Raw genomic sequence first — 14,984 nt, forward strand, 5'->3', positions numbered from 1 at the left:
AAATAAGGAAAACCTCTTTCCAGTTAATTTTGAGTCCCCCCACAACTTTATTTTTTACTTATGTGTGTGTGTCTGTGTATATATGTATATATATGTGAATGCACCTATGAAAGTGTATATAACAAAAATAGTATATTGTGTGGATAATGCAACTTGCAGTTTTTTCTTAGTTTTGGAGATCAGTCAGAATATGTAGATCGATCTACCTCATTCTTTTCAAATGCTGTGTATTATGAATTACCATAGTTGATTTAACTATTGGGTTGTTATCCATTATTTGCTGTTGCATACAGCATTATGGTGAGCATCTTTGTGTGATTCTCCTAGGACACATGTGAATGTTTTTCTGACTTAGATTTGGAAGAAGAGGAATTACTGGATTGTAACTATCTAGCATTCCCTATATTGAAGTCAATAAATAGAATATTATTTGGCATGATTGTCTAATTAATTGTGCTTGTGAAATGAATTATGTGTTTGAAATATTGTCGTTTTAGTTACATTGTCATTTTAGTTATATTGGGAGGACAGGGGCCAAGTGTAAAACCAGTGATTCTCAATACTGGCTTATGCATCAGAATGACCTCTGGGACTTTTTACGCATTAATCACCTCAAGATAGCGATTTAGTATGTCTGTGAATCAGTACAAATAGCCTTTGGTAGGAAGATGAAAATTAAATACAGGAGACACATCTTGAGGTTTTCTTAGCATGCCCAAATTGCTCAGTACTGGTCCGGCACCTAACTTATTCTGTAAAATGTAGTCAGATATAGCAGAATAATTTCATTTTCTCTAGACGCTTAATGTAAGTTAATGACTTTTGATTCCTCTCTTCCCCCAAGCACTCAGCACATTGTATAGGTATAATAAATACTTGTTTTAAGGTTGATAGAGAGGAAGAAAGATATTTTTAGGGGGAGGGGACAGCAATATTATAAACATGAAGTCTGAATAGGACTGAATTTGTAGGATTGTATTATAATTTTTATAACTATTAATATAAATGAGTGTTTAAGTTCTTTATTTATGGAAAAATTTGAGAGCATTCTAAATCAGTCATCCATAGCCCTGCGAGGTAGCTCAGTTGTTTAGAGCATCATCTCCAAATGCCAAGGTTGTAGGTTAGTTTGATCCCTGGTCAGGGCACATAAAAGAATCAACCAGTGAATGCATAAATAAGTGGAACAACAAATCAGTGTTTATCTCCCAAACCCTCTCTTAAAAAAAAAAATAAGAAAATTAAATCAGACATGCATAGCCCTGGCCGGCTTGGCTCAGCGGATAGAGCATCGGCCTGCGGACTGAAAGGTCCCAGGTTCGATTCCAGCCTAGGGCACATGCCTGGGTTGAGGGCTTGATCCCCAGTGGGGGCGTGCAGGAGGCAGCCGATCAATGATTCTCTCTCATCATTGATGTTTCTATCTCTCTCTCCTTCTCCCTTCCCCTCTGAAATCAATAAAGAAATATATTAAAAAAAAAAAAATCAGACATGCATAGATCCTAATGGTTGAGGGCTTAGACCCTATGTGTAGGCTGTCTGAGTTCAGATTCCCCTTTTACCATAGTGGTTCTATGAATCATGGCAAGTGGTGTAGCCTTTCTGTACCTCAGTTTTCCTGTCTGTAAAATGGTGATAATAATAGTATTTATCTTGTAGGGACATGGGAATATTAAGGGAGTTATTATATATAAAGCACATAGAAGAGTGCCTGACACATCGTAATTGGTATGAAATGTTAGCTGTTATTGTTATTGTTGTTTCTGTTTATTACAAATATAATTATTATTATTCCTAATGTCTTAATCTTTAGGTATTATTTCATGCTTAATATGTTTTCTAAGTGACTAGAAACCAGCAACTTAATGCATGTCTAAAGATGATATGGATAAAGAACTTGTGCTCTGGAGTATTGATTCAAGATCACTTTGATATAACAAAGAAAGCTAAGATCTTTTTTGTATGTCCTTGCTATGTTTAAGGCCTTGGATGTTGATTGTTGCATATTATTATTTTTTGATTGTTGCATATTAAAATGGAGAACTAGTTCACATTTCACGTTTATGTAATTGGGAAAATTCACAGACAGCAAGACAAGAATAAAATAGCTTCAGTCTGTTTTTGCTAAAGTGTTTGCTGTACTTCATAACATTTTGTAAAGCAACAAAGCCTTGAAAGTAGACTTTACTATTGCTTGCTGCTGTTAGAGATTTTTATAGAAATAAGGGATGACTGATGCTTGAAATGAGACTTTTAGGATTTGTAAATGAAAGAAGTGATAATTGGCAAAATTCCTGAGGGGATAAATACTGTGTGGGTGTACAGACACAAAATGAATTGTGGAGAATTGATGAGCCTTATAAATAGCTCCATGAAGTTTAATATTTCCTCCTCAGCATGATATAACATTTAAAAAATTTGCTTTTAAATTGCATTCATCTGCTGAATCTCTAATTTCAGCTTTGGCTGTATAGTTGGTCATATTTCTACTCTGTAAACCAGGACTTGTGTGGCATGTAGGTGCTCCAGGAACAGGCCCTGCCAGTATCTCTGGCTCCTTTTCTGTTGGTATCTACCTCATTCCTGCCAGTCACCAAAACAGCTTGGGTGGCCCACATGATAGGGTTCTCTATAGTGTGTGCCATTTTCCTGTTTGGAGTGGGCATTTCTTCACTTGGCAAAGTCCTCCTAACCCTTGTAAGCAAGCCCAAATGCTTCCTCTAACCATTTCCTTTCCCTAGATGGACTGATCACTTCTTCCTTGCAGGCTTTGCAGCATAGCTGTGGAGGTAGGCCTTGGAAGCTAGACTGCCTGGGTTCTCACCCTGGCTCAGCCACTTACTAGCTCTGGGATCTTTTTTATTTTTTAATGGAAATAAAAATCACTTAAGTCACCATTTTAATCATTTTAAAGTGTACAATTCAGTGGCTTTTAACATATTTATAATGTTGTAAAAACATCACCATTATCAGTTCCTGAACATTTTCATCACTCTAAAAGGAAACAAACATTTTCATCACCCAAGAACTGCCAGACTGTTTGCCAAAGCAGTGGTACCATTTGACATTTCCACCAGCAATGCATGAAGGTTCAAAATTCTCCATATCCCTGGCAGCACTTGTTAATATACTTTGGATTATAGCCATCCTGATAGGTAAAAAGTGGTATTTCATTGTTTTGATTTGCATTTCCCTAATATATATATATATATATATATATATATATATATATATATATATATATATATATGTATGTATGTATATAAACCCTAATACGCAAATAGACCGAATGGCGGAACAACTGAACAACCAGTTGATATGCTGCGTGCAGACCACCAGGGGGTGTGCACGGAATATGGCAGGCGTTGGCAGCAGGCGGCAGAGTGTGGAACATGGTGGGCGCTGGCCGCGGCAGGATGGTGGAGCAGGTGAGCAGGGTGCTGTCATCGGGGTGAGCCTCTGATGGTTACTGAAAATTTTTTGGTCCCGCATGCCGCAGTCCCACCCGATGCTTGCACATGCTGCCAGCACCGGCCCTGCTTGCACCCGTGGCTGGCGCCAGAGCTGCTGTTCGCACCTGCTGCTGGTGCCAGAACCACCGCTTGCACCTGTTGCCGGCGCCCAGTGCCAGCCCTGATAGCTTGGTGCCATCACCGGGTGTGAGCGGCAGCTGCCGGCCCCAATTGCCCCTCAGGGCTTCTCCACCCCACCCTGCTCCTGAGGGGCAATTGGGGCCAGCAGCTGCTGCTCCCACCCGCTGTTGGCACCGGAGCCACTGCTCGCACCCGCAGCCGGCGCCGGAGTTGCCGCTCACACCCACTGATGGCACCTGGCACCGGTCCCGATCACTCATCGTTGTCAGGGCTTCTTCTCCTCCCCCTGCTCCTGAGGGGTGATCGGGGCAGCAGCTGCTGCCCACACCTGCTGACGGTGCCGGCCCCGTTCACACCCGCTGCTGGTGCTGGCCCCAATCGCTCTGTGTCATCAGAGGGTGCGAGCGGGGCTGCCCGCAGTCAGGGGGCCAGGGGCTGCGATGGGAAGGGCCAGGTGGGGGCGTGGAGGATGGGCCGAGACCTGCCCCTATGCCCACTGCAGCCTTGCAGCCCACAGTTCCTTTTAAGGTGCACAAGTTCGTGCACTGGGCTCCTAGTAACAAATAATGTTGAGTAAAGTTTCATGTGCAGGAGTATCTTTTCATGGCCATTTGTATTTCTTTGGAGAAATATCATTTAAATCCTTTGCCCATTTTTAAATTGGGTTGTTGGGTTTTTTAATTAAGTTGTAAAAGTTCTTTATATACTCTGGATGCTAGTCCTTTATCAGATGGTTTTTCAAATATTTACTCCCATCCTGTGCTTTGTCTTTTTCTTGACAGTATCCTTTAATGCACAGAAGTTTTAAATTCTTATGTTCAGTTTACCTATTCTTTTGTTCCTTGTGCTTTTGGTTTTATATTTAAGAAACTCTAGTCTAATCCAAAATCATAAAGATTTACAGCCATATTTCCTTTTAAGAGTTATAATTTTAACCTTTATAGTTAGGTTTTTGCTCCATTTGGGTTAATTTTTGTATATGGTGTTTGTTTGCACATGGATGTATATGTAGTTATTTAGCACCGTATTTTGAAGAGACCAGTCTTTTCTCATTGAATGGCTTTGGCACGCAGTTGAAAATCAGTTGATTGAATTGTGAGGGTTTATTTATGGACTCGAATTCTATTCTGTTGATCTGTATGTATGTCCTTAAGCCAGTTCCACACGGTTTTGGTAACTAGCTTTGTAGAAGTTTTGAAATCGGGATGTGTGAGTCCTCCAACTTTGTTCTTTTGTTTTGGCTACTCAGGGTCCCTTGCATTTTCATATGAATTTTAGGGCAGTTTGCCCATTTCTAAAAAAAAGCAGTTGGAATTTTGACAGGGATTGTATGAATCTGTAGATCAGTGTTTTTTTTGGGGGGGTGGGGGAGGGGAGTATTGCCATATTTATTATAGTAAATCTTCCAATCCATAAACACAGATGTCTTTCCATTTATTTAGCTCTTTAATTTCTTGCAATTGTGGAAGTCTCTCACCTTGGTTAAATTTATTCCTAACCAAATAAATTTATTCCTATTTTATTTTACTTTTTAAAAAATGCGATTGTAAATGGAATTGTTTAGCAATGGAACCTTGAGCAAATTTCTTAAACTTTCAAACCTTCATTTTCTGCACATGTAAAATGGAAATTAAATGCTCATTTTCCCCAGTTGTGGAGATTAAATGAACTCATTCATTTAAAGGGCTTAAATAAGCCTGATGGTTCAAGCTAAATGTTAATTGTGAACTCTCTGAGGGAAGGAATTTTATCTTACATATTTTTGTGACACTCTTCCCCCTGCTCAGGTACCTAGCTTAGTACCTGTTAGACTGAGGGAATGTAGAAGGGCGGAAAAATTGGACCACATCACATCAGTTTCAGTTCTTCAGTTTGAAAGTTAATGTGGAGTGGGAATTAGGGACATTAATTCCTCTTTTTTTAAAAAAAATATATTTTATTGATTTTTTTACAGAGAGGAAGGGAGAGGAATAGAGAGTTAAAAACATCGATGAGAGAGAAACATCAATCAGCTGCCTCCTGCACACTCCCTACTGGGTATGTGCCTGCAACCAAGGTACTTGCCCTTGACCGGAATCGAACCTGGGACCCTTCAGTCTGCAGGCTGACGCTCTATCCACTGAGCCAAACTGGTTAGGGCCATTAATTCCTCTTTATACCCTCATATTTTGATATGGATTGTTATACGTGTAAATAAGCCTTGCACAATAATTTTGCCACCTATTAACATATTGAAGTTTCATTTAAGATGGTTGAGTGGTGGGCCTTGGCTTACTAAATGGAAAGGAGGCATTCATTCATTGTCTAGGCCCGTGGTCGGCAAACTGCGGCTCGCGAGCCACATGTTGCTCTTTGGCCCCTTGAGTGTGGCTCTTCCACAAAATACCACGGCCTGGACAAGTCTATTTTGAAGAAGTGGCGTTAGAAGAAGTTTAAGTTTTAAAAATTTTTCTCTCAAAAGAAATTTCAATCGTACTGTTGATATTTGGCTCTGTTGACTAATGAGTTTGCCGACCACTGGCCTAGGCGAACTCAGTCTTTTATACACCAAAATTATAAATGAAATTAAAACGTCTCAATTCATGAAATTGTCAGTCACAATAGTAGAGAGCTAAGTAGTATTTCAGTTGTATATTAACATCTAGTATGAAAAAATCATCTTAAGTTAGAATTGTAAAAATACTTCCCTTTTCTGAATATTCTGTGATGTGATTTCTAAAATTCATATATTGTTACAGAAAAATATACAAGTGACATTTATTTCGTAAGTGTAAAACAGAGATAGCTTTAAAACTTGGCCTCCTGACGAGCAGAGCATTGGATCTCACCCCGAGTGTAACAGCAGCTCGGTTATCTAAGAACTTGTGTCACTTTGCTGTCTCCCCCACAGTCTGGGTAAGAGCGCCTTTGTTCTGTTCAGTGGCTGGATTAACTATTAATGACACTCTGCTGTGGTGAGAAACCTGTACAGTTTTCGGGGATTAGTTTCATTACATTTCATTGCGAATAGAGGGGAGTGATGTGAGGCTAATGAAATTAGGAACTTATTTAAACATTCGTATTTTCATACTTAAATGCATTTTTGTATTTAGTTGTTTCTGAACTTTTTCAACATCAAAATAAAACGATGGCAATACTGTATGATGAGTTTTCACATGCTCCCTATGGTGATAGGATGGGTGATCTGGGGTCTTGGGCCTAAGCAACTGTCACTTTTTTTCTCTGCCTTCTTGCTGGCTGGCTTCCAGCGGGGTGAGGACGGGAGTACCAATTTGAGGGGATTGACCCACTTTTTGCTAGAATTTGAGAATCAACAAACCTTTTTTTTTTTTTTTTTACAGACTAGTTTTTGTGATTTTTAGAGTGAGAGGAAAGGAGAGAAACATCGATGTGAGAGCAAAACATTAATTGGCTGCCTCCTGTATGCCCCCCACTGAGGGTGGAGCCTACAACCTGCACCTGTGCCCTGACCTGGGAACCAAACTGGTTACCCTCTGCTGCATAGGACGACGCCCAATCAATTTAGTCAGACTGGCCAAGGCAACAAAACTTTTTTTTTTTAAACTAGTATTTCTTTTGGGTAATAAACTGCATTCAGAATAATGGTTTAAAAGGTGACAGAAGGTAAACATTTTCTCTAGTAAATGAACTTCGTAAAAAGTGGCAGCCACAGCTACCTGGAAAGCTCTAAACCAGAAACATAAGCAGCCTGAGGTGATCTCTTCCTCCTCCAATCCCCCACCCCACCTCCGCCCCATTGTAGACTTTGGTGTGAACACATTGTAGTCGTCTGGCACTCTACCGTATTCAGGAACATAAGTAGTTCTGTTTTGGAATTACGGCAGGAGGAAATTTGATACTGGGAAAAGACTACTCTTAAGCAAGGGAGAATGAAATTGAGATTTTTATCTGGGAATATAAAATTAGATTCTGGAAGTAAACTTAAGTTGTCATTGTAAAATATGTACTGAGTTTTAGAATGAACAAAGAATGAATCATGTTGATTGTTTTTGACATACATTTTTTATGCTAATTATGTGATTGGATAATTTTTAAGTAATAAGGCAATTGTAATGAAGGACATTTTTGCAGACTATTTAAGAGTACTCCCCCCCATTTTCTTTGATAATAAAATAATTATCATTTTTGAGACACTTAGCATATTATTTTTCTCATTGATTATTCTCATTAGTTACTAACTTCTCTAACTCCTATATCCTCATTTGTCAGTGGGTTTACTTGAGATTCAAACTTTCTTTAGTATCTTCCATCAGCTTTGTCAAATGTTGCATCTTTTTTTTAATCCTTGCCCAAGGATATGCTTATTGGTTTGAGAGAAAGAGAGAGAGAGAGACACTACAAAGCTAGTTATCAAAACTGTGTGGAACTGGCATAAGGGCAGACATACAGATCAGAGAGAGAGATCAATTGGTTGCATCCCGTTCTTCCTCTCTCTAGAATCAGTAAAACATATCCTCGGATGAGGATTAAAATAGAGTATAATGAGAATAAAAAGGTGTCATGAAGGTAGATTGGGTAGAAAATTACTGGGGAAATCCTAGTGAATTGATTTTTCTTTCTTGGTATATAAGGTAATGAATAAGAAGAGTTGCCAGCCAGTTATTTTAATTAAGAAAGCCAATTAAGCCCTAACCGGTTTGGCTCAGTGGATAGAGCGTTGGCCTGCGGACTGAAGGGTCCCAGGTTCCATACCCGTCAAGGGCATGTACCTTGGTTGCGGGAACATCCCCAGTGGGGAGTGTGTAGGAGGCAGCTGAATCGATGTTTCTCTCTCATTGATGTTACTAACTCTCTGTCCCTCTCCCTCTCCATTCCTCTCTGTAAAAAAATCAATAAAAGTATATTTTAAAAAAGCCAATTAATAGTTATGAGTTTAATTTATTGGAGATAGGAGAAAATAGCATTTAAGAAACTGATTTAAAAGAAGGCTGAAATGTTTTGCTTGGATTGCTAGGTCCTTGGAAATTTAGCTATAGGTCTCAGAGACAGTAATCTTTTGGAGAAGGTAATGTTATTGCCACCAGTTTATTTTTCTCCTTTAAATTTCTTCTTTATAAATTCATGTAGTTCATCTAGGTCAGTGGTCAGCAAACTCATTAGTCAACAGAGTGGCAAACTGAGCCGCAGTTTGCCGACCACTGATCTAGGTGATGGCGTGTATCATTTTAGCTCTGCAGTTTTGAATCTCTGATTAACTGTACCTGGAAATATATATTTAAGGACACTAACTCAGCTAGGTTGTAACTTTAACACTGACTAGACTAGAATAGGCTAAGATGACCATAAAAGTAGCAACAAATAAGTATGAATTGAAATGAAAATTCAGCTATCAGTCCTTAAGGAAGCTATGGTCTCAGTGGGGAGTCAAATAAGTAACATATATATTTTAGTAGTTCTGTAATGTGTGTGGTCCATAGAGAGGCAGAGGAGGAGAACTGTTTTCCGTCTGGGAAGATGTCAGGGAGGATGTGTAACAGTTGAGGTGAGATTAGAAAATTGAGTTGGGTGTGCAAGGGAAACGAACTGGACATGGCATTCTAGAGTGAGGAAACTGAGTAAGAAAAGACTTGGTAGTGTGAGACAACATGATGTGTTTGGGGAACCACAGAGTAGAGCTCAGCATTTCCAGAGCATAAAATATAATAAAAAGGAGAATGGGGTAAAAGTGTCCCAAATGAGACAAGGGGATCAATCTAGGATCCTTCAAAAATGTTTGGCTTGGAGGGGCAATGCTGCTGCTGTTCACTGAGATGAGGACAAAAGGAGGCATTAGATTGAGAAGTTGGTGAAGTTAGTGTTAGACGTTGTGTTTGAGGCATGTAGGGACCATCTAGGTGAAAATGTCTAGTGGGATCGAAGGATATATAGTTCTGGGGTGCAGAGGAGAGTATTGGGCTAGAGATTCAGATTCGGTCATCTCTGCCCTTATGGTTGTGAGTTTCAAGGGTATAGATAGAAGAGTCAGTGAGTCAAAAGAGGGTCTTGCAAGAATCACCAACATTTTAAGGTCTGGTGAAAAGAGATGATCCAGCAAAGGACCCAGAGTTAGTAGGAGAATCATAAAATATATATATAAAAAAAACCACATTAAAAAATCCTTATGTTATTTTGTACTATTATTTAGAAATTAAAGCAAAATAATGACTAAAAGTCAAGTTAACCATAATTTTATATATGCTCACTCAAATTACACTTGCTTATTTTCTTTGTGAAATAAGGAAATGTGGCCTCTTTTGGTACTCATTGGCCTGAATGTATAAATGGAGATAGTGGATGTTTGAATAAATATATATTTACAAGGCTGTAAATACTGCTGCTTTGGAAGGACTGAGGAGTGGTGGTGAAGAGTAATTGAGAATTGTGGGGGTATGGTGGGGTATAAGGTTTTTTTTTTTTTAAATACATTTTATTGATTTTTCACAGGGAGGAAGGGAGAGGGATAGAGACTTAGAAACATCGATGAGAGAGAAACATCGATCAGCTGCCTCCTGCACACTCCCCACTGGGGATGTGCCCGCAACCAAGGTACATGCCCTTGACCGGAATCGAACCTGGGACCCTTCAGTCCGCAGGCTGATGCTCTATCCACTGAGCCAAACCGGCTAGGGCAGGGGTATAAGGTTTTAAAATGTGACCATGAAAAGCATACTGGAAGTCTTCATCAATTTATAGACAAAATAAATTTATTTACTTGTAAAATAAAATTACAAAGCATATTAGAGGACAGTATGATGACAATTCTAAAAATTTTGGTGTGGCGAAAGTCTTAACAGGAAGACGTAATTCATAAAGGGGAAGATTAGTGGACTTAATTGCAGAAAAATAAAGTATAGGGTCCTGGATACTGTGAATAAAATAGAAAAACAACCAGCTAACTTTGGGGAAATATTTGCTCTGTGTGTATGAGCATACTACATGTGGTCATGATGTAGATGACTCAAGTGGTCAGAAGTTCAGGAGACTATGATGAACTGCTGAGGAGGCCATAGTCCTTAGCCAAGGCTTTTCGGAAGTCTCACCAACATGGATATCAAAGTCCCCGAGGGTTATGGAGGAATTGTGGTGGAGTGAAACTCAGTGGCATAGCTTTTGGAGTTCTTAAAGAGACTGTAGGAGTAATCAGACCCATGGGTGATATTGATAAGGCATCCTATATAATAAAAAGCTAATATGCAAATCGACTGAACGGTGGAACAACTGGTCGCTATGATGTGCACTGACCACCAGGGGGCATACCCTCAACACAGGAGGAGCGCTGCTCAGCCAGAAGCTGGGCTCACAGCTGGCAAGCACAGCAGCTGTGGCAGGAGTCTCTCCTGCCTCTGTGGCTGTGCTAAGGATGTCTGACTGCTGGCTTAGGCCCGCTCCCCCCGGGGAGCGGGCCTAAGCCATCAGCCGGACATCCCCCAAGGGCTCCCGAACTGCAGGAGGGCGCAGGCTGGGCTGAGGGACCCCTCCCCCCCCCCCCCCCCGAGTGCACAATTTTCGTGCACCGGGCGTCTAGTTGAGTAGATAGTAACGTAGATGGAATACATGGGCCTCAAAGGATATGATATTAGCACAGTATTTGTGAACATTCTTGAACCTTTCAATCCTTCCGGACATATAAACAAATCTGAAGGTTAGATGAAAATGTGAAAATATTTTTGGAAGCCTTTTCACGTGTTATTTGAAACCATTTGGTTTGGAGATTCCAAAGTCACCAGTCAGAAAATGGTTTAGAGCTTTAACTTTTTTTTCTAACATTACAAGATGGTTATAAACTTCATTTGAGCTGTGTAGTTTAATCTTGGGGTTTTTCATGTTCAGTGCACAGCTTTTATATAGATACCCTGAAGTGTGAACTTTTGTCTTTTTGCAATGAAGAATTGCCACCATGAAGACATTCCAGTGTAATCTCATTTCTGAAGTGGCTACTTGATTAACTGGGAATACTTCTCTAGATAGGGAGACTGAGATATGGGTTAAAGTTAAATTTCCACATATAATAACACTCTAGTGATAAAAAGGTAGATGTTGAGGCTTGGTAGTAAGAGAGAGAGGGTGGATTAAAACTTATGGAAAGGCTATTTAAAATGGGACACACCTACTGTACCTCATTAACATATCCAACAAATATTTAGGATGACAGTCCTCTGCGGGGCACTATCTGCCTAGGAATAGGCACAGAGGGCTTACGTGCCCAGCATATGACACTACACGACTTTCATGGATTATTTCATTAAATCCTCACAACAGCCCCTCACATAGGAATTATCACCCCCATTTTACAGGAGAGGAAATAGAGGCTTAGAGTTTTTGAGTAATTTTCCCAAGGTCATATGGCAATTAAAAATGATGGAGGTACCTGCTTTTGAATCCAAGGCTACTTGGTGGCAGAGCCTGACTGAGCACTTAAACACTGGGCTCTTTTTAAACTGGAAGGAGGGACATCACTGAGCATTCACTATGGTATTAGGTGCCAGGCTTTGTAACACATAAGAATCCTCAAGGTAAGTTTCATTATCATCATCTCGGTTTACCCCAGTACTGTGTGCTCTCCCCAGTGATTAGCCGGTTTGGCTACAGCCTGTGGTAGATTCTGTTCTCTCGTTAGACATTCATGCCAGTTTTATAGTGCTCATTGGGTGAAGTTGTACGCTTAAGCAATTTAGAAAAATCCTTATTGTAACAATATGGAGAGGATATTCCTGTACAGGTCCATTGTGTTTTATGCACCTAATTTTTATTTCTTTTTCCATTATATTTTTCATATTCCTTTGGTTTCTATAGTCAAGATTTGTAAAAATTAAAAACTTATTTTACACTTAAAAAAGAAACAACAAAAAAAACCCAAACTAGTGAAGTATATTTTGAAATCCTGAGACTGCCTAAAGCATTTCAGTGGCACTGAGTTTTATTTTTGATGTGTGGACTTTTAATTAGGAATAGGAAAACCCATTTACAAAAAGGAAATAAAACAAGTTTACATGGGAAATAGTCTGGGTAATAAGACCATGTTAGTTTTATTAATGTAAAATTATGAGCATTAGGTTAATTATTAATATTTTGGTAGAAATGTGTTAGTTTGCCTTCTCTTTTCCCATCTCCCTCTTTTTTTTTTCACCTCTTTTTCCATTTTAGTCTGTTATCTTTTTTACCAAATCAGTATCAGGCAGTTATTGTTTAATTGAATTGAATTGGCGCGTACATTCCTGTTTGTGATGGCATTGTCAGGCCTTTCCTAAAAGGAGAAGTAGATTATGTGCTAGGTAACTGGGTGTTGCTGTTCACTTGTGCTGTATGTACTGCGAAGGAGGAGGGGAAAATTAAGGTGTAAAATACAAGTCTTTCTCTAAAGGAGTAGGGAGTACATACTAAATATATCTTTAATTAAGACAACCAGGAAATTATAACAGGTTAAAAAATTTCAATCTATAAATTGGGGTTCTGGTTTACTATTTCATTCTTAAGTGACAAAAATGATTCACTGAGCCATATTTTTCAGGGCTGGTGAAATAGAAGTAGCCAAGGGTTTTATATCTGTTCATTACAGCCTGTAACTTTATTACCTAGGCGTCTCAAATGATCTAGTATGTTGGATCTGGTTGTTAGCACTTCTTGTTTGTATTTTAATTTGTTGCCTTTAAAATCTTCTTGTAGGGCCAGGCTAGTTCTACCTTAAAAAAAAATCAACACACCCCTCTACTTAAAAGAAATGGTACTTCCTGCTTTCATAAACAGTCATGTGCATAGTTTAGCAAGGCCTGATGCCTCTGGAGCGTTTTCCCTTTATAGCACCATTGAATCCCAGTCCTAGCAGAAGTGCTGCGAATCTTGTGGCCTCATTTTGAACAAAAGGGATTAGAGAAGAAAAATCACTTGATATAAGGCTTGAAAGCAAGGGCAGGCAATCTTGGTTGTGAATATTTTCTGATTTTTCCAGAAATCAAGCAGAAGATTGAGCTGCTGATGTCAGTTAACTCTGAGAAGTCGTCCTCTTCAGAAAGGTACAGCTACATCTCTTGCATGAACAATTAATGGTGTAGCATTGCTAAGAAACAAAACAGGACATTTTCTTTTCTTGTTAAGTTTGCTATATAACGTGTTGTACTGCATGCTGGTCGTTGTGCTGTATTGAAGATGTGTATTTGGGCAGGCTGTTCTGCTTTTACAAAGGGTAATGGATTTAAAAAAAAATAGTGAAGCCTAATCAGCTGCAGCATGCACACCATAACACAGCAGACCACGGGTTCCTGTGTGACAGCTGTTGAAGGCTTTAAAAATAATTTACTTAGCTAAAAAACAAATTGTGCTTGCTTTAAGGAAATGCTAGCATTAGATTTTCTTCCTATATTTTGACGTTGCTGTAACACAAAATTACCGACACTATCTATCTATAAGATCTAGGTTAAAAACATTTGACGTTGATTGTAATAAACATTTTCTTATGTGAAAAGGGAGTGCCATTTGTAAATAGCTTAGGAATTGCAAACCCCCAGATTAGTCACATTCTGAGAGAGAGATATGATGCTTCTTCAAGTCTGTGCTAGGAAATGGAACAGTCACTGCATGCAGTAATGGTTCATGCCTGCAGGTAAGGACAAAATGACTCAAGTATTTTTAAAGCAATTATTTTATATGTCAATCAAATTATTGTACCTGTAAGGCAATATTTCCTTAAAATGGCTATTTACTTAATACATAGAAGTAAAGGTATTTTTATCTCAAGTCAGAAATGAGGCTGTAGTTGCCTATTTTGCTATGTAAATACTGTGTTCACTTCTGTTTACTAAAATTTTGTATACTATCTAATATTTTAAATTGGGGTTCTTGGGTGTATACCTTGATGCTTACCTTTCTCTTGACAACCTAATAATAGTTTATACCTAATGTTGATATTTTTGGTGTGTTGGTTTTTCTTTTCTGTGGTTTTCAGGGCTATCTTTTTTGTTCATAGATGTAATATTTAGGAAAACATGATGGAGAAATAATTTGGTAGTAAGTAATGATATAGGAAAAACACTGGGGAAAAATATGTGAAGAACCTAACATGGTAAAAGAGATTTAATTAAAGTACACTAGTGTATGGAGGACATGATCTGATGACAAAATGATGGCATTAAATCGATTTATTAGTATAATTAGGTGAAAGTCTCCTGGCTATAATTCAGGGCATTGCAAATATGGAAGTGGTTACTGCTTTCTTTAGAGATTGAAAATAGAAAAATTTAGGCACATTTTGTTTATTTTTATATAGCTTCTAACTTCTGGTTTGGGCTAGTTATCTGTTTTTAAGCGTTCTGTTTGCTGAGATGAAAATAATCTTCAGCCTTGTGAATGTTCTGCCAGTAAAATGGTGGTGATGGGAAGGGGAGAGGGTGGTGGTGT

At 38.9% G+C, this 14,984-nt stretch overlaps 1 protein-coding gene across 7 annotated transcripts in view; it reads left to right on the forward strand.

Moving 5' to 3' along the window:
• Positions 1 to 14,984, forward strand: part of SRPK2 (SRSF protein kinase 2) — a 243,735-nt gene that overhangs the window by 78,740 nt on the left and 150,011 nt on the right. For 3 of the 7 annotated variants that reach the window (XM_080665917.1, XM_080665918.1, XM_080665916.1), the window contains exon 3: positions 13,540 to 13,603. The exons of 3 other annotated variants lie outside the window; for them this stretch is intronic. In XM_080665917.1, the coding sequence (XP_080522043.1) occupies positions 13,566 to 13,603 (38 nt within the window). In that variant the 5' untranslated portion in view covers positions 13,540 to 13,565. Of the gene's footprint in view, positions 1 to 13,539; positions 14,191 to 14,984 lie in introns of those variants that run through there. One more of the 7 variants, XM_080665915.1, reaches the window with a different exon arrangement.

The sequence above is a fragment of the Plecotus auritus genome, assembly GCF_963455305.1.
Source record: "Plecotus auritus genome assembly, chromosome: 4".
NCBI classification, from domain to species: Eukaryota; Metazoa; Chordata; class Mammalia; order Chiroptera; family Vespertilionidae; genus Plecotus; species Plecotus auritus.